At 41.0% G+C, this 22,182-nt stretch overlaps 1 protein-coding gene across 3 annotated transcripts in view; it reads right to left on the bottom strand.

Moving 5' to 3' along the window:
• Positions 1-1,465: 1,465 nt before the first annotated feature.
• The window catches only part of LOC134743173 (methylcytosine dioxygenase TET), a 146,731-nt gene continuing 126,014 nt past the window's right edge, over positions 1,466-22,182 (bottom strand). For all 3 annotated transcript variants that reach the window (XM_063676548.1, XM_063676549.1, XM_063676550.1), the window contains 8 exons: positions 19,190-19,390; positions 11,471-11,540; positions 8,814-11,270; positions 8,376-8,515; positions 7,500-7,728; positions 6,731-7,009; positions 6,255-6,483; positions 1,466-5,972 (listed from right to left, as the gene is read on the bottom strand). In XM_063676548.1, coding sequence (XP_063532618.1) covers positions 3,764-5,972; positions 6,255-6,483; positions 6,731-7,009; positions 7,500-7,728; positions 8,376-8,515; positions 8,814-11,270; positions 11,471-11,540; positions 19,190-19,390 — 5,814 coding nt within the window. In that variant the 3' untranslated portion in view covers positions 1,466-3,763. The remainder of the gene's footprint in view (positions 5,973-6,254; positions 6,484-6,730; positions 7,010-7,499; positions 7,729-8,375; positions 8,516-8,813; positions 11,271-11,470; positions 11,541-19,189; positions 19,391-22,182) is intronic.

The following is a 22,182-nucleotide window of genomic DNA, read 5'->3' as shown; positions in this document are numbered from 1 at the left end:
TTTGTATTTACGTATCTTTTGAATACATTATAATAGTTTTTACGTTGATGGATTCGTCGATCTATGAACTCAAAACAAAAACGGCCGTTTTAACTTTAAACGCATAGATTGACGAATCCAGCAACGCAAAAACTATTATACTGTATTCAAAAGGTACCTAAATACAAAATACAGTACGTAGCGCCCCCTTTTTTAATATGTATCGTTAATTTTAAATAATCACAATTATTTAGCAGTGGCGCTAGTGAGCACGTTGATGGGCTCTTAAATTGCTTTTTGACGCCTGCCTTTAAAAATGACATTATCGAGGCGAGTCAAGCGTAGACGCCATTAGGATGTACTTATGATGTACTGTCAGCACCAATCAATAGCAGCCATAGACATAGTATATACAAGTAGTTATAGACGCGTCACCGAGCGACCAGGGGTAAGAGAAAAATTATTCATATAAAATTTGGGCAGCATAGGAGTTTTTCTCTTTCATTCTTATAAATTTCGGTATTTCGCGATCGCCTCCTACCCATGATGCCACCCGGTCGGTGATAAGGACAAGTCATGGCACTATTTTCTCTTTCCTCTTAAAGCAATAAGACTATCTTTCTCTATCAAAGAGTGTCAGGCCCAAGGGCCCAAGATATCAAGGGGTATCAAGATAGCAGCGGATGAAAGATGAAACAAAGCTACAGAGGTACCCACCTGCCATTCTGGAATTATTTTCCAAATAGTGAAATAGAGATATATCTCACAGTCTAATTGGTCTATTTACCTATCTTTTTGTTAAATCAAATAAATATTTGTTTCTAATTTTTACTTATCCTACATAGAAAAGTTAGCTAAGTATATAGAGATGAATTAGTTCTGAGGCTGCCGCATATACACTTTTTATTCGTGAAGGATTTCATAATTTGAGAATAATCAAATTAATTAGTGTTACCAACGCGTAAGTTACCATATTGAAAATAACATAGATGTATATAAATATAACGTATACGTGCACATTGGTTAATATGCCTATTAGGTACCTATCTAATTTACTTGTTGCTAGTGCCTATCTATAATTTAAAAAAATAATGCAGTTTCCAAGGCTCAAAAAAATATGGATAGTTAAAATGTAAGGATAAAAGTCAAACATGTTAGAATATAGGCACTTTAGGTACTCAGGGTATTTAAGGTCTAACTTGATTCGAATTTGGAACAAATGTATGAAAATATATTGTTATTGTATATATTTTGTAATACATATTTTTACTCATTTCGTGTTTTATTGATAATTCTTTACCTGAAGCCTCGTTTTGAGCCCTGATCCACCCATTTTGTCCTTAGTGTTTTTGTCGGTTAATTGTAATGGTTGGCTTCGCTCTTTTTTACCCGACAGCGCGATGCCAGGAGGGTAATGTGTCATATTTATCTATTTAGTGGGATTAACTTTAACAACGACAGGATGTATGGAAGGAAACAAAAAATCTTTTAAATTATTGTATTAATAAATAATGGTAGTTCTATTTACATGACACATTCGATTACTCTTTTGTTTTGGCAGAAGACAATAAAAATATTGTTACACAATAGGTTTGTCGTAACTTAAATTAACGCACAGGGCGTAAAGTAACCTAAATTGTAAAAACCACATGGTAATAACCCACATTTAAAACACCCGAAACCAGGCGAAATCAATTAACAAACAAACGTCATGCTTTTTGGTTACAACTTTATGACAATACTGGTCGTTTTTGGTTTTGAGTTTAGAATTTGATGAAAAATACCGCATACTTTCATGCACACTGAAGAATACACGTTACAAGCAGTCCAAGCACTCAAGTTAATGGGTATATCACAGGTTTCTAGTGACCTAACTGATACAACGCTTACAAAAGACCGATGATACATTGGTTTCTGTACATACGCTACAAATTTTATCTTTACAATTTTGGTGTCAAAATTTTGCCCGTGCAAAACGCGTATAAAATTATAAACGTCGGTTTAACGCTAGTACCACAGAACAATCAAAAGTCGGTATACTTAAAATTGACGAGGGACAAAATACACCAAGGAGACATTTTGATAGTAATGTGGAAGTTGGGTAAATGAGGTTTGTAACGCGTAGATAACTATCATTATTCATTATAGATATTGCGATGGGATTGATATGTTCAGCCCCGACGGGACCAGAGCTGGGTCACGACCGTTGGCAACTGGCAATGGCAAGACTTCCTACAACGTCTACACAAATAATATCCAAATACAATTTTAGGCAAATTTTGGTAAGTTTTGAAACGTTAAGCATTTCCATAAGATCGACGACAATTCGCACCATTCGTTAATTTTAATTTCACTCCTACCTTACAATTTACATAGACTCCGATGTCTATTATTGCTTAATTTTTATAAGTTTTGTCATCAAAACTTTTAACCTATAAATAATTTCACGTTCGTCCCAATAAATTTACCATTCAATAAATACGTACACGTAAAAAATATAAACTATATCAATAGTTTAATCTTTAAAACAAACTTTTTCTTACGCTAATTATATATTAATAACTATTAATCAGTATGTTTTCATTCATTTTCAATAATACGCCTACTTTATAATCTTTCCAAGCGCCTGACAATTGTTTTTCTGCAAATATTCTCTTATATAAATGTATGTAATTTATTACTCATCTTTTTATTGTATGTATGTACCTAATTTTATAAAATTTTATCGCCTACGTCAGATGATTAAGTCAGTAGACGCGTCACTTGATCAAAGGAACAAGTTAATGATTTAGTTAATATCGAATGTCAACAGACCTCGGTCTGCGGCCAAACATGCATGATGCAGGCACTAGTGAAAAGTAAAGAAGGCTACTTGAACATGCTAAAAACAACTGCAATAATTTAATGTGATGACGTAAAGGAAATATATTAATGTCTACAGTAACACTAAACCGTTACAAAGGAAATGATCTGACAATGGTTCACGTAATACAATATAAATAAGTTAAATACTCTAAAAAGTTAAAAATACACACATCCTAACCTAATAGAAAAGCACTCATATCTTTGTGGTACTAACCGTGTCGCTCGAGCGCCACCGTTTGATTAATTAATAATAAATACGCCTAAAAAAATGATCATCAATATAGAGGAATGGTAATTAAAACAACTTAAATACATAAACAAAGGTACAAAAATATCAATAAACACGCTCGCCGACGCGACGGCAAGTCCGCTCGGCGGCGGCGCGAGTATCGTCTGACGTTTTGTACTCTGTCTCGTAAGCTAGTCACAGGTTAGTAGTTGAGATCATTGCGATGCACAAGCACTGCGTCGTATTAGAAAACACCCACAAAATATGCAGACAAAATACTAACCATTCTATTTTAAAACGTAGAATGTAAAATAATAAAAACTAGATCCAAAAAGGGCCAGAAATCGATTTCGGCAAACTAAAATACGACAAGAATATACAGAAAAAAACAAATCTACACGATAATGGTCACTTCGACGATACACGATTCGATACTAACATAGTAACGTAAGACTAGCTGAAATGCGATAAACACTATTAAAAAATATAACTTAAAATTACATCTTTGATCGGAAACTCACTCGGGGCAACGGGCCCGAACCGGCCCGACTTACATTAAAATTTTATAAATCGAGGAACTACAATAGTCGGAAAGCACTGCGTCTCTACCTAGAGAGTGTACTAATGGAAAGGCAACATCTGTCGTCTCGCTCACTCGGGCGCGGCGGGCGGAACGCGGCGCGCGGGCCGTCAGGTGGCCGACTCCTGGTAGGGGCCGGTGACCGTGCAGCCGTGCATGGGGAACAGCGTGGTCCACGACGTGGTGGTGTTGGTGGCGGCGCGCAGCAGCACGTGGCCGGCGCGGCGCGCGGCCGCCGTGGCCTCCACCAGCGCGGCCAGCGAGCTGCGGGCGTCGGCCCGGCACGGGGCGGGGCGGGGCGACGGCGTGCTCGCAGGCGACGCGGGGGTGGAGCCGGCCGCCACAGGCGGCGGGGTCAGCCCCAGCTTCTTTAGTCTCATCTTCTCCTCCCACTCCTCGAGGCCGTGCTTCGGCCGGTTAAGGTTTCGGTGCTGGTAGAAAACCAGAGATATCCGCGTCGGATTCATCCGGTTGGGCGTCCGGACGGACGTCGTCGAGTGCATCTCGTGCTTGGCGCACTCGAAGAGCACGCTGCCGTGGCCGAGGGCGATGGCGACGCCGCCCATCTGGCCGTCCTTGAAGCATTCGAGGTTGTCGGTGACCTCGGTGACCTCCCCTATGGGCTCCGCCTTCGGCGGCTCGGGCGGGTAGGGGATGGAGAAGGGCGGCGGGTACAGGCACCAGTTCGGCGACGACTGGCACCAGTTCGGACTTGGATTTTGATAAAAATTTGGCGCAAAATTAGGATTATATTGATACCCGTACGAGTTGTAGCAGTGGGGATTTCTTAGCAGCTCCTCCCTTTTGTACTTCTCGGCGTTGTAGTACGCCAAGCTGTTGTAGTCGTTGTACGTGTTTTCGTACGGATTAAAATGTCCGTATGGATTTGTCGGGAAGTTGTAGGCGTTGGCCACCTGGGGGTAGTTGCCGTAGCCCTGAATCGGAGCTTGATTACCATAGGATTGTTGATTGACAGCTTGGAAGTTGCTGCCGGAGAACTCGGTCGGTTTGTTGGTCGCGGCCATATTCTGGTTATCGTCGTGGCTAATGGTGTAGTTGGCTTGGGACGTGGCAGTTTGTGGGGCAGTGTTGTTCGGTGACCTATTGTCGTATGGACTTCTGTGTTCGTAACCTTGGACTAGTGGCGTTCTGTCGGAAGGCGGATACGGTTTCAAGAATGTGGTGTTCTCCATGCCATCGGCTGGATTGACGTGCTGTGATCGCGACGGAGGCCGCGCCTTTGGAACTCTGAACAAGGTGTTTTCGTTTTCTGGAGTCGTAGGTTCCTTGGTTTTAGAAGGATCCCAATTCTTGGATTCGGGTGATTTCCACACACTCTTTCGAGATTCTAAGGAAGCATTTAATTCAGTACTGTTATTTGGAGATTTTAACTCAGGAACTTGAGAAGGAGCCGGCGAGGCCGGGGTGCTCTGCGATTTTTGCGAAATCTCAGTCAGTCTCGGGGAGCTTGGCATATCGAAGTCTGGAAGTTTTTGCGCTAGATCAGCTATGAGGGAGTTTTTATCCGTTTCCGCGGGATTCTTTTGGGACATCGTGTCGGAATTTGTTTCGCTTCTATTGGAGTCCGGACTGTAGTTGTTCGGCGGAACGTTGAGATGCGCCGTAGTAGAATCAGGGTCCTCCTTGACGACGTTGCTGAACATTTCGGCGCCGGCGAAATCCGGCCACTGGTTCTGAGAGGGGTTCATCTGATCACCATTCGGAGGGTTCGGGAACTGGTCCCTCTTCTGCAGACCGGAAGCGAAACCAGGAAGCTCATCGGGATTAGGATTTTGGCAGCTTTCGACCGGCGGGGGATTGTTGACGTGGTTCGGGTACAGCGCGTTCTGGTGGTGCAGATTGTAGTTCTGCTCGTAGGAGTTGTACGGCGAGTCCAGAACGGTGCTGGATATCTGGTTGCTCTGCAGCTGGGCGTCGGTGAAGTTGTCTATCATGGTGGCCATGTCGAGCAGTGCGGGGTTGCTCAGGTTGGGGTTCATGAGGCCGGCAGAGTTGTGCATGGGGTTGAAGGCGGAGTTGAACGAATTGTTGGTGAAGGGCGAGGGGTTGGAGTGGTTGAGCGCGGGGGTGAGCGCGCGCGGGGAGGCGCTGTGCTGGCTCCTCGGGCTGGGGTTGTTGCGGGGGTCGGGCTGCGGGGTGCGCGGCAAGGGCGGGTTGACGGGCTTCTTCTGGCCGTTGGGGCTGGGCTGGCTGCCGTTAGTGTTGTTGGCGTCGGTCGCTTCTTCGTCCTTTCGCTTCTTTCCGTGCCTTCGGCAGGGTTGTAGTGGAACTGAGCGCACGCGTACTTCCATAGGATATCTGTAAGCGATGAGAAAATATTAGTTGATTGATTGATGATTACCTGTGTAAAGCACCTTCATTGTAAAATCGGTGATTTGATATGCTAACCCTCAGAGGAAGATATAGCTTAAAAACATTAAGCTTTAAACATTGTCAATTAAGTGGAATACGTGACAGAAGTATCCACTAAGTATTAAAAACCTAAAACCACTTAAGGAGATAGGTACGCTTGTAACTTAATTTGTAAAGATCCTGGCTACAAAGCCAAGCAAGGTAACATGATAATACATCACCACTCACTTATCCAACACCTCGAGCGCGCCGCCCTTGATCTTCTCGTCCTGCGCCTCCCTCGACCCAAACTCGTCCGTCGTGTCCAACACATAAAGAGGTAGTACATGCAGTTGTTCGTCGTTGGGCTTGGAGAGCGAGCGGTGGCGCGCGAGCGTGACGACGGCGGTGCAGCCGTTGTTCATGTTGTGTAGGTCGCGGTGGGCGTGCGCGCAGAAGTCGATGCATGCCGTTACACCTGGAAAGGTTTAGTGGGTAATGAAATTATTTCAATCAAGAGTACTAAGATAGATAGAAGTGCTTAAGTTAAACTCCGATTATAATTCTCTTTTCTGTGAATGTCGTTCTTCGGCTTGTTATAAAACTGTATACACACACACCTTTAATACCTAGTAGTGACGTGGGCCTATGGTATCACCAAAAATCGTCTTAGACCAATTGACTAAAATAAGTAGCCATAAAATAATTTGGTGATAAATACTTACCAGAAAACGGCCGTCCCGGCTTAAACCCCAGTCTACAATCCGACGCCTCCTTCTCAAACTGGCATTGGTTCTCAAAGCTCTTCGGGGCCAAGTTCATGTACAGAGGGCTCAACAGCGTCGCGAGCACGTGCATTCGCTCCTCTATCTCGGACTCTTCTGTTTTGACGGACAGTCTGAATTTCCGGACGGTTTTGGAGCGCGCGTATTTGCAGCCATTATAGTACATCGACCAGGAGCAGCCGAAGCTGTAGGAGGCGCCGCAGGATTCTGGGTCCAGACCTGGAATTGAGACGAATAATGATTAGTTTATCGGAGAAATTACTTCAATATAGTCCAGCCCCTTTGTCCATTTTTCAGAGCTGTATACTAAAACAGTGATTACTAGCAACGCATTTCTCTTTACTTAGGTAAAAATTTTTTAAAGCATAGAGTTTAATTCTTAAGTATTTATTTTTATAAACAAAAGTTACAGGGGCTACGAGCGTTTATTAAAATAATCTAACAAACAACAAATATGAATGCGCCACTTTTGACTAGTACATATAATACATATAGTACAGAAACGTCTGCGAACGATGCTATTAAACTTAGAAATAAATTAAACGTGGAAAAATTCACTGTCTTGTTGAACCCACGACCACTGGATCACTAGTACAGTGCTCTACCATCTGAGCCACCGAGACCGTACCCAATGCAGCGAATATTTCCACCATATATTAGTATTTAGTATTAGTACTAGTATACATATCAAGTAATTTTTAAAGTTCACCTTGACAGGCGCATGTTCTGTTTTCATTAGTAGCACATCGCCGGGTGGTAGGCAAGCCGTAGCGGTTAAGTTTATGAGACAAGAGCGTGTAGTCCAAGTCGGCCTCGGATTGCGGGATGCCCTCCCACGCCACCAGGCACACCACGATCCACGTGGTCGGGCACTTGTGCCCAGCGCGGCATTTCACCACCACGAGAACTTTCTCGGTGTAGCTGGAGCGACGGATCACCTGTGAAGTTGTTTTGGTTAGGGTGGTATTCCATTTTCCAATTTCTTTGTCCAATGTGCATTTGCGTCTCACATTTTGTTTAGTGAGAGAGTGAGACGCAATGCACATTGGACAAAGAAATTGGACCGGTGGAATACCAACCAGCGATGTTGATAGAAACGAGGTGGCGTCATCTGTTGTTAAGTAGAGGTAACATTTCGTCTATGTAGTTGGGTTTTAGTGTTGCCCTCTATAATTATGTTTGACGTCAATGTCTGTCTGTCTCTCTGTGGCATCGTAGCTCGCCAACGGATGGACCGATTTCGATGCGGTTGTTTTTACGTGAAAGCGAGTTTTCTTGCGGTGGTTCTTGGCTATGTTTAATAAAAACCGATCCAGTAGTTTGAAGAGTCTTTTTCATAATGATGTACGGCATTTTTGGCACAAAATTGTTTTTTTTTTTATAATGCGTAGGGGGCTAGGGTTTTTTTTTTCATTTTTAATTTAATAGTTAAATACATACACTGGCAACACATTGAGTGTCATTCGCAATTTTATATACAACTCATAAAAAAGTCTGCCTGACTGACATTTTATTACCTACATGTAAGTAGTATTAATAGCGAAAATGGAATCAAGTAAATAGTCGTTGGGATCCATACACTCACCCACTTGGCCATGGGGCAGCCCTGGGCCGACTTCCCTTCCTTGCCGGTGTAGCAAACTTTCTCGATGCGCAACTCTTTGCCTGACAAGCCTGTGCGACCTTCGAGCTCCTTGCGAAGCTCTGCTAGGGTTGCAGCTGCTCCTGAAATTTATAATTCGTTTTTATGTATGAAGTCTATTAATATACATAAATTCGTAAGTCATATCGTAGGGGCGAGCATATAAGTAAGTAGATATTCAATTTAACTGTATTTCCCGTACATTGTTAATTGAAAACAAATAGTAAATATATTTTAATTGAAATCAAAATCATTAACTTCCTATGAAAGTCAGTCAGTCATTAACAAAACGGAACAAAAGCAAATCGAGATGAGACAATGAATACCAACATGTGGTTTTATATGTTTTGTACTTTTTTAATCAATAAAAAAATGTTTTACCTAAATGAGTGTAATAGCTGCCGGGTTCTGAAGGATTCTTGTCAGCAGGAAAACAATTGCAGTCAGGCACCTCCGTCCTCGAATTATTCTTTAGCCGTTCCAGATTCTCCAAGTATTCCTTCGAGTAGTTGAACTGATTCTCTTTAACTTTAGTTATATCTGGGACGGGGGTTGATGGCTTTTTGGCGTCTTTTTCCTCAGGGTCGTCTTCTAGGATTTCGTCCTTGGTTTGAAGGCCGGGACAGGCGCCATCTCGCAAATGTTCCGGAGGCGGCTTCTTGGTAGACCCTTGTCGGCAGCAAGAGTAGCCTATCTCGTTGTTAATGGACACTGGACCACCGTCCCCGGGGTACATATAAGGCTCATGGCTCTTTGGAACATTGTAGCTTAAGTTTTTGTAAATCTTATGTCCTGGAGGAGAATGTTCCGACTTTATTTGTTCTATATAGTAAGGCGGTCTTGGCTCCGATGCTCTCTCAATATTAACTCGATTCTCTAATTCCTTAGCTTGTTTTTGTTGCTCAATATAATTCCGGTTGTACTTCTGAAATCCCATGTTTTTTTGTAATCGTGGATACACTTCAGCCTCTTGTCTTCTCTCGTACGGGTAATTCTGAAAATTCTGGTAATTTTGCGCCTTTTGACCAAAATTTTCTTGCTTTATAGTAGAAATAGGTGGCAGCACTGTACTCTGCGAGCGTGCTATGCCGTTTGGGTATTCCCGGTAAGGGTTGTTCATGTCCTTGCTTTTGCAATAATTTGGGTTTACGTTTTGCGAAAGCCTAGACTGATCCTTCAGCCTCTCGTCTTTAGGGTATTGATACGAATCTGGCGTTTCTAGTTTGGGTATTAGCGGTGCCGAGGGATGTCTAAATTTGGCGTCGTACTCCCTGTGATCGTAGTTCCTCGTTTGTGCGTTGGTGTCGCGCGCCGGCGCGCAGTTCTGCTGATTCATTTCCGATACTGGCCCAATAACCATTTTTGACTGGAAATCTTTACTATCCGTTTGATTGTAACTTAAACTATCACTACCATACATTTCTGCATATTTCTGCGCTTCGTACGGTGCAGATGGATAACCGTACTGCTCTCGCACGTCCGCGTAGGACGGCAGCTTCTGAGTCTTCGCGTTCTTAGCGTGTTTATCGTAACCTCTCGGCACTTCCGTGCCCCCCTCCCATACGTGGTGGCCACCACCTCCGAACTCGCTCGCGCCGTAGGCGTGAGCGTTTTGTGAATAATTACCAGCGGCAGGATACTGCTCGCCTAAGCGGTAATTATCTCGGAGATGGTGGCTATACGATAAAAAATGACCGGTGGTATTTCTGTCATCGTTGACGGCGATGGCGCCGTCTTTTCTCTCGTCGAGAGGTCTGGGTGGTCCCTCTCCGGGGTCGCCTTTGTCGGGCGGCGTCCCCGACCCGTCGCGTGCGTGACTCTGCTTATTGAGAATCATGGTCTTCAGTCGAGAGTTGAGGTTGACACGGTCTGATTGTGAAAATAGCTGCTGCTCGGCATCTTCGCGCTGCTGTTGCATATGTTGGGTCTGATGGTTTTGCATTTGCTGCTGGTTCTGCATATGCTGTTGATTCTGAATCTGTTGCTGCTGATTCTGAAGTTGTTGTTGTTGATTCTGAATCTGCTGCTGGTTTTGTATTACTTGATTTTGCATTTGTTGGTTTTGTAACTGTTGATTCTGCATTTGTTGGTTTTGCATCTGTTGGTTCATTCTTTGGTTGTGCTGCCACTGGCGCTGTTGCCAGTCTTGTTGCTGTTGTTGTTGTTGTTGCTGCTGTTGTTGTTGTTGCTGCTGCTGCTGTTGTTGTTGGCTCTGTCCGTTCTCACTGTACTGGTGTCCGCCATTATAGCCGCCCGGGTACCCGCTACAATCGAGTGAAGCTCGCGGACCGCTGCTCCCCTGCAGGTACCCAGGCTCGGCGTTTCCCGAATGCTGTCCATTCGGGGTGTTCTCTTGCCTCTCCGTGTCGTTGCTGGATTCTCCGGTGCCGTTTTCACCGTTGTACTCCTCCGAGTGTTCTTGATAGTCGGTGCGCTCGTAGGTTTGTTGGCTGACGCTGTAGACGGGCGCGGAGGTTGTCGGGACGGCGCTTTGGTATGAGGCGGCAGAGGCGGGTCGGGAGTCATTGCCGCCGGTAACTCCTGGAGTAGCAGCTTGTTGGGCGTACTGCTGTTGGTACTCTGGATAGTGCGGCGCTCGGGGCGAGGGCACGGGGGTGTACGCCCGAGTGGACGGCGGTCGCTGAGCCGGCACGGCCTGGACGCCCGCCTGGTAGTACGTGTTGGTCACGTCGAAGGTGGTGGCGACGTTCTGGACGGTGTAAGTGGTGTTGGCTTGGTAGTGCGGCGACGTGGCGTACGCTGTATGGTTGCCCTGGTAGTCAAGGGTGGTCTGTCCGGTTTGTGTTGGAAGCTGTTGGATGAACTGGTTCTGCCAACCTGGAGAAACATGAGTATTATAAGTTAGCTACAACGTATTATGATACCAAATAAAATTAAACGGTAAAGCTCGTCTACTCGTATGCATGAATATAAAAGGTAAACAACCTTTGCGATCTTTTCGAAGGGCTAATGTATACTTAAGCGCAAACAAATGTTATTTATATGAATGCGAGTGTAAATTTAAACTGTATAATTACCTTGTGACGGGTCGGTTTGCCAGGTCGTAGGGAACCTGTTGGGATCGCCGGCGTAGAAAGGCATTGGGGCCTGTGAACAAACAATGCTCGATGACTATTGCGAATTCTTAAACAAATACACACATGTTTTGAAATATCCGTTATACCTAAGTACGTAAGTTTCGCGATTTCGGCATTGGTCCCATAATAAAAGTTTTTCAGTATGACATGACCTATAAAGTCACTACGCAGAGTATGGCTGGTGGTTAAAATTTCACCTTGTATACATAGTATACATATACTAGTAAGTATGTATATAGGTATATGAATTATTAAATACAATTTGGTCTGAAGTCTGGACAAGTATCTTATTCGTATAACCCATAGACATGTATAACCCATCAAGTGGCATAATACGTCATTCTGGCATACATAATTGTCCGAGAGCCGGTTCCCTGCCACACATGTATCCAGCCAGCTAATAACGAATAAGCAATTATCTAAACGATTTTTTTAAATCTGCCATTTTACTTCCATTTACGGATGTGAGATAAAGGAACTTGCGTAGTATTATTAAACAAAGAGAACGTAAGAAGAGGAAGACTCAAGTGCATTTTCTAATTTCTGTAGGTACTACGCCGAGCTAACTAATTTGCACACATTTCCTCCACTGCGTTAAATAGTGTTGTGTTCCTGCCGGTAAGTAAGGTTGCCAGAGCTCAACGAGGGAGAGGAGTGTTAGGGTCGGCAACGCGCGTGTAATATCTCCGGTGTTGCAGGCGTCCATAGGCTACGGTAACTGCTTACCATCAGGCGGGCCGTATGCTTGATTGCCACCGACGTGGTATAAAAAAAAGTGTTGAAACACCTGGTACCTTTTAAGTGCATTATATTACATTAGTTTCTGCGAAAACAGTGTAGAATTTAAGTATATGGTTTTGTGTGACGAGTCGTTTTGACTAGTTATTTTTAGATTATGTCGTAACCGTCGGGGAGACCCGCAACACTGAGGCGTCCTACTTTAGTTGATGTTGAAACAAAACGTTCCAATTTCCACAAAATTTGAACAAAGTTGTGAACTGGCAACATATTTAGTCTCGAGAGAGATATTCGTGAAAATGATGTTTCCTTATAATTATAAAAATATTTTTTTATATTAGTTTTTAACTATTGCGTTTTTCAAGCTAAGGCCTATTTCATTATTGTTTGGATACTTATAGTCTGTATCTTTGAGTATTCAAAAGAATGTAAACAAACCACAATTAGGTATTTTATTGGACAAGAAAATACTTCAAGTCAATTAATTTAACTCGATGTGCCAAAACTTACAGAAGTTTTACTAAAATATATTATTTACTTACTCAACGTAAACTAAGCTGTTATAATCTTGCTATTCTGTTAATAGGAATTAATTGTACTCACTAAACTACCTAGGTAGGTAATGGAATAGCCAAGAGAGTTAAATAAATAAAAAAGTACAGCACAAATCTGATAAAACCTGATTATGAAAACTCATGAAACTAGCATGAAAAGAAAATGAAATCTTCCGCTCTTGACCCACCCCGACACTTACCTACAACATCAACAGTAAAGCGGCCGAGGCTAGCCATAGGACCTCGCACATTGTTCTACGTGTGAACACCGTAATCGCGAGGTTACTAGTTTAGGTAATAATGTATGCAAATGTATGTTATTAAATACGTAAGGTTATTTTATTGTTTATTTAATATGCTGTAATTGTTTGCTAGAGGACACGCCTTGCGTAAATGTTGTTTTATTTTATTTATGATAAAAAAAATACTAAAAATAGAAAATATATAAAAATACTAAAAATTATCGAATTACCGTAAACTCAGGTAACTATAGTCCTATAATACAACAATGTCCAGTTTTAACGTTGATTCTTAACGAGCCTTTATGATTTGTACTCGTTACATTTATTTTTAGTATTAGAATTAGAAATGTTTATTTGCCAGAATACGTTACAATTAGGTCTTAATACAGTTTTAGAATAAGTATTCAGTCGACATAAAGCCAACATGCAAAAACTTTTGTATATTACATTTACTAGTAGGGTACATCAGGTATCATGCATAAAATTTTAATAATCCTAATAAAAGAATGTCAATTCATTACAAATAAAATTAAAAATTAAACTTCATAAGCTGTGGTAATAATTTGTGTGTATAATTGGACAAACATCTAACCTCAATGTTATGTAAGCTACAGATTATTTTTTCATGATGTATTGTCTGTTTTGGTGATCCCAAATAAAATAAAATAAAGATAAATAAAAATACTTATAAATTGCACATTAAGAGATTAGGTAACTTAATTAAATTAAGTTGTTTTGGAGCTTAGATACACTAATGCTCTTTCTATAGGTATAGTTACCTGATTTTACGGTACTTTGTATGTAACGTACTATTTGTTTTATTTTATTTTACACATTTTTATTTATTTAGCTTCATCGCGTATATTTGTATATACTTAATATATGTGCTTCAAATATTATAACTTAAATTTGAACCACCTCCAGGTGTTTGATGAGCTAAAATTTGGCATATTTCCGTATTCCCGATGACAATGCCATAATATGCTAACATAAAGGTGATGATGCAGTCGGAAGGTAGCAAAGGAACTCTTCGATGGAAAAACATAGACACATTGAGTTTAGGCTCTTTAAAAAAGATCTGGATAGATAGAAGCGCTGGATAGATATGTAAAAGAGAGAAAGTACTGTCGGCAATAAAAGTGTATATAAAAAACATTTTCGACGGTAACTTGTTTGAATCATAAACGGGAGATTTTTTTCGGAGTAAGTAAAAGATGAATTTGAATTTGAGCTTCAAGCGGTGGTGGCCGAGTGGATATGAAGGGTACCTACACGGAAAGAACATGTCTAGTCACTTTAATAAGAAAATGAGATTTTCATTTCAAAATGTAGAGCTCCTAATGAACTATTATTTATATCTTTTGCTACCACTGTATAATGTAACACAACTTTTTTATACTTAAAAAAGACCTGGTCACGGAATTACCATACATTCTGACATGGTTCCAAATTTTAAAACCGCAAATACTCAAAATGTTACTAAAGTGACTAGACATGTTCTTTCCGTGTACCCTTCATATGACGTCCGACTTTCAATCCAGAGGTGGCGGGTTCAAATCCTGGCTCGTACCAATGAGTTTTTCGGAACTTATGTATGAAATATCATTTGATTATAACCACTAGCTTTTCGGTCAAGGAGAACATCGTGACACACAACTGAACAGGTTTCCACCTGCAGTGCATACATCTGCGAAGAAACTAAAAAGGTGTAAGTGAAGTCCGCAATCCGCATTGGGCTAGCGTGGGGGCCCCAAGCCCTCTTGCGCATGAGAGGGGGCCTGTGCCCAGCAGTGGGACGTATATAGGCTGACATTATTATTTGAGCTTCACATGGGACTGAATGTAATTTAAGTAGATATAGACATTGCACAATATTGTAAAAAGGGAGTTTCTCCACGTCTTAGCAAAACAATCTTACCTTTCAGTACCTACAATTGTTACGTCAATCATACTTTATATTTCATAACATTGTAAAAAAAAACGAAGGTACCTACGCCTGCTTCTAACATAAACGCATAATTTGAAAAAACTTACGTTCCGGGCTCTATGGTAAAGCCAGGTAAGAAATTAATTTCAATAAAACTCCCAGCGATATTAAATTACTAAACTTGAACGCATGGTGAGATAACTTTCAGAAGTTATTACAAACCCGACCTTACGCTGCGTTGGTAAGTTTCATTTTTAAATATACAAAAATAAACAAACAGAGTCCGTAATAGTTACTCAGCGCCTGACGTGTTCGGAACAAATTACGCGTAAGTACGTTATCCCCTATAACTTCGTTCGTAGTCGAAAATAATAATAAAAAAAAAACATTTATTTAGGTTCAGAAAACGGAGTTTTATAAAAGTGGTAGCGCTTTTTTGGATCACAATATGGCTGCCATAAATTTAACTAGCAGTCTTGAGGCCTTTCTCGAGTAACTGAAAAAAACACTGACATAGGTCTAAAATGCATTTAAAAGGTTTGTAACGAATTATGCGCAAAAGATAAAAATATCGAAATTGCTTCTAAAAATCGGCAATATAATGTTTGAGGGAACGTATCGATTACTTTTTTATTTATATAAACATACAAAAAAATAAAATTAAAAACATGATATCCGCGTTCCCGGGCACGCACTTCCATCTCGCCCACGTTTACGCTCAGTGAGAGTGATAGAAGAACACGAACTGACTGGGCCTTAAATGAAGAACGCGATAAATGTGCGGCAGTAATTAAAAGTAAAGTTTGCAACGATAACAATGGGTTGTTTATGGTTCGTAATGAAGAGGGCTACGTGTCCCTATAACCGCGAAAATCGAAGTTCGCAAATTGCGGGCATCTGTCTCTGTCACTAATTACGCCTTCATTGGAGTAAAAGAGAAAGATCCCCGCAATTCTCTAATTTCGGTTTTCGCGGTAGACCCCTTGATTTTGTATTTTAAAATGTTTAAACGTCATTTTAATAATAAAGTTTGCCATGATAAAGTAGACTGCTGATCATTTTAGAAAAACCGGCCAAGTGCGAGTCGGACTCGCGCACCGAGGGTTCCGTACTTTTTTAGTATTTGTTGTTATAGCGACAACAGAAATACATCATATGTGAAAATTTCAACTGTCTAGCTATCACGGTTCATGAGATACAGCCTGGTGACAGACAGACAGACGGACAGCGGAGTCTTAGTAATAGGGTCCCGTTTTTACCCTTTGGGTACGGAACCCTAAAAAAACAAACAAAGGAAGCATAACGATAACGACAACCAAAAATATGTAATTATGTAATTTAATACTGGCCTTGTCATTGTATGGCACAGATCAACCTTTGTGTTAATGTATGTAATTTAGGCGTCATTTGTAATTTCTCTATGTTTAAGTGATGGAGACTGTGAGTGACTAAAGATACGTGAGTGAAACCGCTAAGTTAGTATGTCTCACGATAGTTTAAATTCGATTAAATTCAACTAGTATGAAATTTAATATTAAGGGTAACGGATGCGTAAATGTTATTTCTTTTACAAGGGGGGAAAGTTGTTGTTTAACCTCTCGTGCTAATATTGATAACCGAGCAAGCGAAAAATTCCAAAAATAAAGCACGAGCGTAGCGAGAGAGCGAGAGATGAGGGTTAAACAAATTTTGCCACCGAGTGAAACACAAAATGTTTCACCACACCAACACAAGTAAAATACTAACTGTAAAATATCAAACAAAATCAAAGCAAATCGATTCAAAATTAATGTTATTAAATATTTATCATTCAAAATCATCATTTAAAAGTCAATTCTACCAGCAAACATAAGAAAACAACTCAAAATTGCATTTGCTTACTTTGCCTCACATGTGAATAAAATGCAACTTTCTTATCAGTTCTTGAACAATCAAGAGAGCCTTTACCAGCTGGTGTGGTGAAAAATACACTTTACGGCTACATTACGCCCCATTGTAGAAATGTAGGTAATTGTATCCATTTTCACCATAAATCAAGGTAGGAATTTACCATTGTCTATTTATTTGTCAACAACTTCGTATCATTTCGGGCGGTAGTTTGAAAACAAGCAATTATTTTGGTGCTCGAGTAAAGCAAAATGAAAAAAAAAAAAAACACAAAAGCTCACTCGCAACCAATGGAGGCTTGTTAAAAAATGAGAAATCTTTAACTCTATATTTTTAGTAAGTTAAGCAATGAACTAAGGGACATAACATAATCGTGTCATAGCACGATGCGACATCGTCTAAAAGCATACGTAGACTTGATCTAAAGTACTGAGGAGATGTATAAGTATAGGTACTGTGCTTATACTTTATACAGTGAACTGAACTTTTAACTGAGTTAAACGTACGACCCGTATGCTCGCAAATTGACGAAGTTGAGCGTGCGAATTAAAAAAAATCCAACTTATGCCACTTCTCGCGGGAGTCATTTTAAATTTTAGTGCAAATGCCCCCCAAGCGATGCATGTGATATGACTATTTAGGGGTTTATTTACCTTTTACAGTTGTAGGAAAACTGTTTAACGCGAACTTTTGCCGGTGAGTAAGGTTGCCAGAGCTCAACGAGGGTGCGGAGTGTTAGGGTCTTTTATCTTACATTTCCTTTATTTACATGAATAATGCCAAAATAACTTTAAAAACCCATTTAATGTCGTAATAACGTCTAATTGTAGCTGTACGTCTTTTTACTATGAAGGGCAGACTTTTTGCGATAACTCAAAAACGGCTAAATTGATTATGTTCGCTACAGTTTTCATTTAATGTCTTTCTTAAGCTCTATTTCCACGATTGTTTGCACATTTTTGGACCAATATGGTTCAAGAGTTAGAGGGGGGAGGATACAATTTTTTTTTCTTTCGGAGCGATTATTTCCGAAATTATTCACTTTAACAAAAATGTTTGTTGAATAGTTCAAGACCCTTATTCGCTTCGAAATACCTATCCAAAGATACCCCACACTGTAGGGTTGAAGCGAAAAAAAAAAAATTACACCCCCATTTTACGTGTAGGGAGGTACCTTAAATTTTTTTTTAAAGTTTTTATTGTACGACTGTCGGATTTCAACTTTTCTCATATCCGCTCATAGGTAGTTTCCACGGTGGCGGTGTAGCGTGACTAGCGTGAGTCGCGAGATCGGCCCACTTCCCCCGTTAATTCACAAACAAATGCCAAATCAAGCGGAAGAGATAGCGGCTCACATAACTCATCAGTAGGGAAAATGCTTGTGTAATCTATTAATTTGCGGTTTAAGATATAGGATAAACTATATTTTAGATATGCTATTAAATTTATTTATAATTAAATTTTTGGTGCGGTTTTTAAATTCATTGGTGCTAAACTCAATCCCTCATCCTTGGTGCTAAGTTCAAGTGTCCGTTCAATTTGCATAAATACCCATGTTTGCGTTTTATCGCAGTTTACATACTTTTCTGACTTACGCAGAAAAATGCTCCGCTTCGGCGTTAAAAACATTTATTTGACATTCAAAGTTCAAAACAAAAGAATAACCGATTAAATAAAAGACGACATCCACATTATAATTAGTGGTAAGTAAATGAGGAATAATTGCGGTTCGATTAGCATAATTGGAGGAATTAACATAAATGTAACGTAATGATATGCTATTAGCATGTTGTTTTAACTGGTTCTTAACTCGCTGGATGTCATTAATTTAATGTTTATATTTCATTTCTTAGGTGTCAATAATTATATTCCTTGAAATTCAAACGTCATTTTTTTACAATTTGCCGACAAAACATTAAGTTCGCAAACTGGAAGCCTCTAATCACAACATTTTCATTATCTAAGTACGTAGAAGTTGACGCGAACTAAATAAAGGACTTAAAACTGTGTTTGCGCCTCGTGGCGAGAGTTGGCGCCAATCCTTACAAGTTTGTAGATGAATAAAAAATTAATAACGATTAAGGAGTAGATAGTAAACACGATAGTTAAAACTATTGTAATCCTATGTTGAAAAAGTTTAGTGTATGTACAGTAAGCTGCAGATGTAACTGACCCCCCCCCTTCCCCATGCAAACAAGTTTCTTATGCTGGGGGTCAGTTATCTCTGCAGCTTACTGTACCACGATGTGCTTGTTACTAGGTGTCGATTTTACTACCTACATTCTGTGCAAGAAGTCGTATGAAATCTCACCATGGGTTGACTAGGGTGTTCCTGCTTCATGCCGGGCGTGGTAGCCGGCGCGGGGCTGGGGGCGGCCGGCGCCTGCGGAGCGGGGCTCGGCGACGCTGCTGCGGGCACGCCGGGGCTCAGGCCGGGCACGCCGGGCACGGCCACGCCTGGGGGACCGGGGACGCCTGCGGTGCCGCCTAGAGGCTTTCGGCCTCGGTAACTCTGTGGACAAATGAAAGGCAGCTTTAATTTATGGGCATTTTCATTCTAACTTATACTTTAAAGCGCGAATTCAGTCGTGTTTCAGTAACGTCCAGTCTAACCCAATATATAGGATTTGACATTGACCGGCATTGCTTTGTGACGATTGCTAACCGCAGCTATTGCGCACTGTCGACTTGTCGCCGGCGACTCAGTCGATGGCGACTGTGACTTTCTATAGTTTATATGGGCGTTTACGCACTTTGTCGCCGGTCACCCGAGCGACTTGGTGACTCGCTGCGTAGTGACGACGCACAAGCAACTGCTGGTCGCCGGCGACCACTAGGATCACGGGTACAGGTGGAAGCGTTCACGCTGCGAGCAACTGTCGAGTCCACAAATTTGTATCCGACTCTCTTGAACATAGTTGTGAAGAACACAATATATTTTAGTGATGCTTGCGCTCGGCTTGGTCTCCTGGCCCTAGTTATATGTTTTGGTCGCAGAGAGACCAAGTTGCCGGCGACTAGTCGACAGTGGGCAACGGCTCTTAAATCTCGCTCTATATGCCATATGTGATGTGATGTGATGAATGGGGCACGAAAGTGGTGGGTTGAAAAGACCATAGGTATGTATTGCGAATAGAAATAGTGGTAGCGTGTTCAGGTGGGTATTTTATATTGTTATTGATTAGTTTTCAAGAGAAACCCTTATGTAGAAAGTAGCACCAAAATTATAATATTTTCTAAAATGATACAAAAATGTAAAATTATAAAAATAAAAAATACAGAAATGAGCAACGACAAGAAAACGACGCTAGTACAGGTTAGAGGTAGACGGGTTGGGTAAGGCTGCACCGTCATTGAAACCGAAGAAATGTTGGTTGGATTTGAATCTGTGCCGTGTCCCACGGATACACATGCTGGTGGTTCGGATTATTGAAATCATAATTTTGGATCTTAGCCAGCCCATTCCTACACTAAGGGATCTGTTCCACCGGTCAGCAATGGCTTCACCGAGATGTTTGATGAAGGTGGACATTTGCGGAGCGAAGACTCCATCGACGGATGTGACGAGGGGAGTGAAAGTTGTGTGACGCTTTTCGCAGGCGTTCGTGTATTTTCTTTTTTTCTCTTCTTCGGCGGATTTTTGGACGGATGCGTGTCTACGACACGGATATCAAATAACGCCTCCCTCTGTGCATCCCAGACGCCACGGCAGCAGAGATCCCCGCGAAGTCCACCGTCGCCTTTGGTGATGATGGGTTCTTTGACCACGTTTCCCCAAGCGTGCTGGCATAACTCAAAAAAGGGATCTCTAATTTCGTTGTGGCGTCGTGTTATTAAACCACCCGTTTTGCAGCAAAGGGCGTGGTCAACGTTGAAGTCATCATTGCCGCAGCCATCACATGATTTGGGCATGGAGACAGGTGTTCTGTGGTATCGCAGTGCCAGTGCGTCTCTAAATTCTAGTGGCGATAAGTCAAAATGGTCTTTCCTTGTCGGTATGCACCAAAATTATCATGCATGGTCGAGCTTATGCTTACCTATAGCTTCTGTCTTTATACAGAGATCTCAATAGGCAACGCATAGTTTCTAAAAGGATTACTGACAAGTATTCTACGGTGATGCAACAATCATTATACTAGGTACAATCCAGTCTTCTACAGTAATGCTTGTGTATAATAACGTTATTACAGTAATCAACTTGCAACTAATACATATCGCGTGATTAAAAAGCATTACGATATTACATTTTACAGTAATGTGTATTTTATGGTATAGACATACGATACAGACCGGCAATATCGAGCCATTTTGTATTAACGGTAACACGGCGGCTCATCTATATCAATGGACTCTTCCTTTTATGAATGGAGCGTCCTGATTGGTGGACTCCGACCAGAAAATACCTTGGAACTTCATCCCAATTTGAAATTGAAAATGGAATCAATTTAACGGGATTAAAATTACTGCCTGTGAAGTGAACAGTGTCATTTAATAATAATTGTTAAAAGATTTCCTCGCACTTGGTTTTCAGATTTCAAAGTGAAATTCAGAACTTCGTGTTTATTACATATTAGGCTAGTTATGAAGAAATAAAAAGGGAAGGGTTTTAGATCCCTACCTTACTTATTGTAAAGATAACAGACTTAAATAAAATAAATAGTATAAGTAAATAACTTCATTGTGCCTGTTTTAATTTTTGCAGATACTTATAGGCAGAATTTTTCACAATGTTATGAAATATAAAGTATGATTGACGTAACAAATGTACTAAAAGGTAAGCTTATTTGATGAAGATGTGGAGAAACTCCCTTTTTACAGTATTGTCAAATGTCTTCTTCTACTTTTATTACATGGTGATATTATTTCGTATTTATGGAAATATATTATTTCTGCCGAGCTAAATATGAATTGAACTAAATAAATATATCAATTAACAGGGAGCATGGCAAAGGAAGTGTGCGGTGCTCAAGCACCGTGAGCTCATTATTTGCGGCTGGATGCGTCTCGTGTCGGCTAAATTCTATTTCATTAACGCTACTTTAACACTATATATTAACACTTCTGTCTGTGAAGTAGAAATAGACGCAAAGTATTGCAGTTATTAAAATAGTTGAACCTACCTTAAACTTCGCCTTCGTCGCCTATCTCCCATTTTTATTGTGTCCTATTATATAAACGAATAATAGTAACACTGTAGACTTAGTGGTAGAGCGGAATCACAGGCAATGTTGTGCAAATTTACGGCATCTTAGTAGTATTAAACTAATTTTACAGTACATATGGTGCTTCTTTAATTTAGTAATT

The sequence above is a fragment of the Cydia strobilella genome, chromosome 7 (genome assembly GCF_947568885.1).
Source record: "Cydia strobilella chromosome 7, ilCydStro3.1, whole genome shotgun sequence".
In the NCBI taxonomy this organism is placed as follows: Eukaryota; Metazoa; Arthropoda; class Insecta; order Lepidoptera; family Tortricidae; genus Cydia; species Cydia strobilella.
The sequence above is the reverse complement of the archived record's forward strand: the minus strand, read 5'-3'. Positions and strand labels throughout refer to the sequence as shown.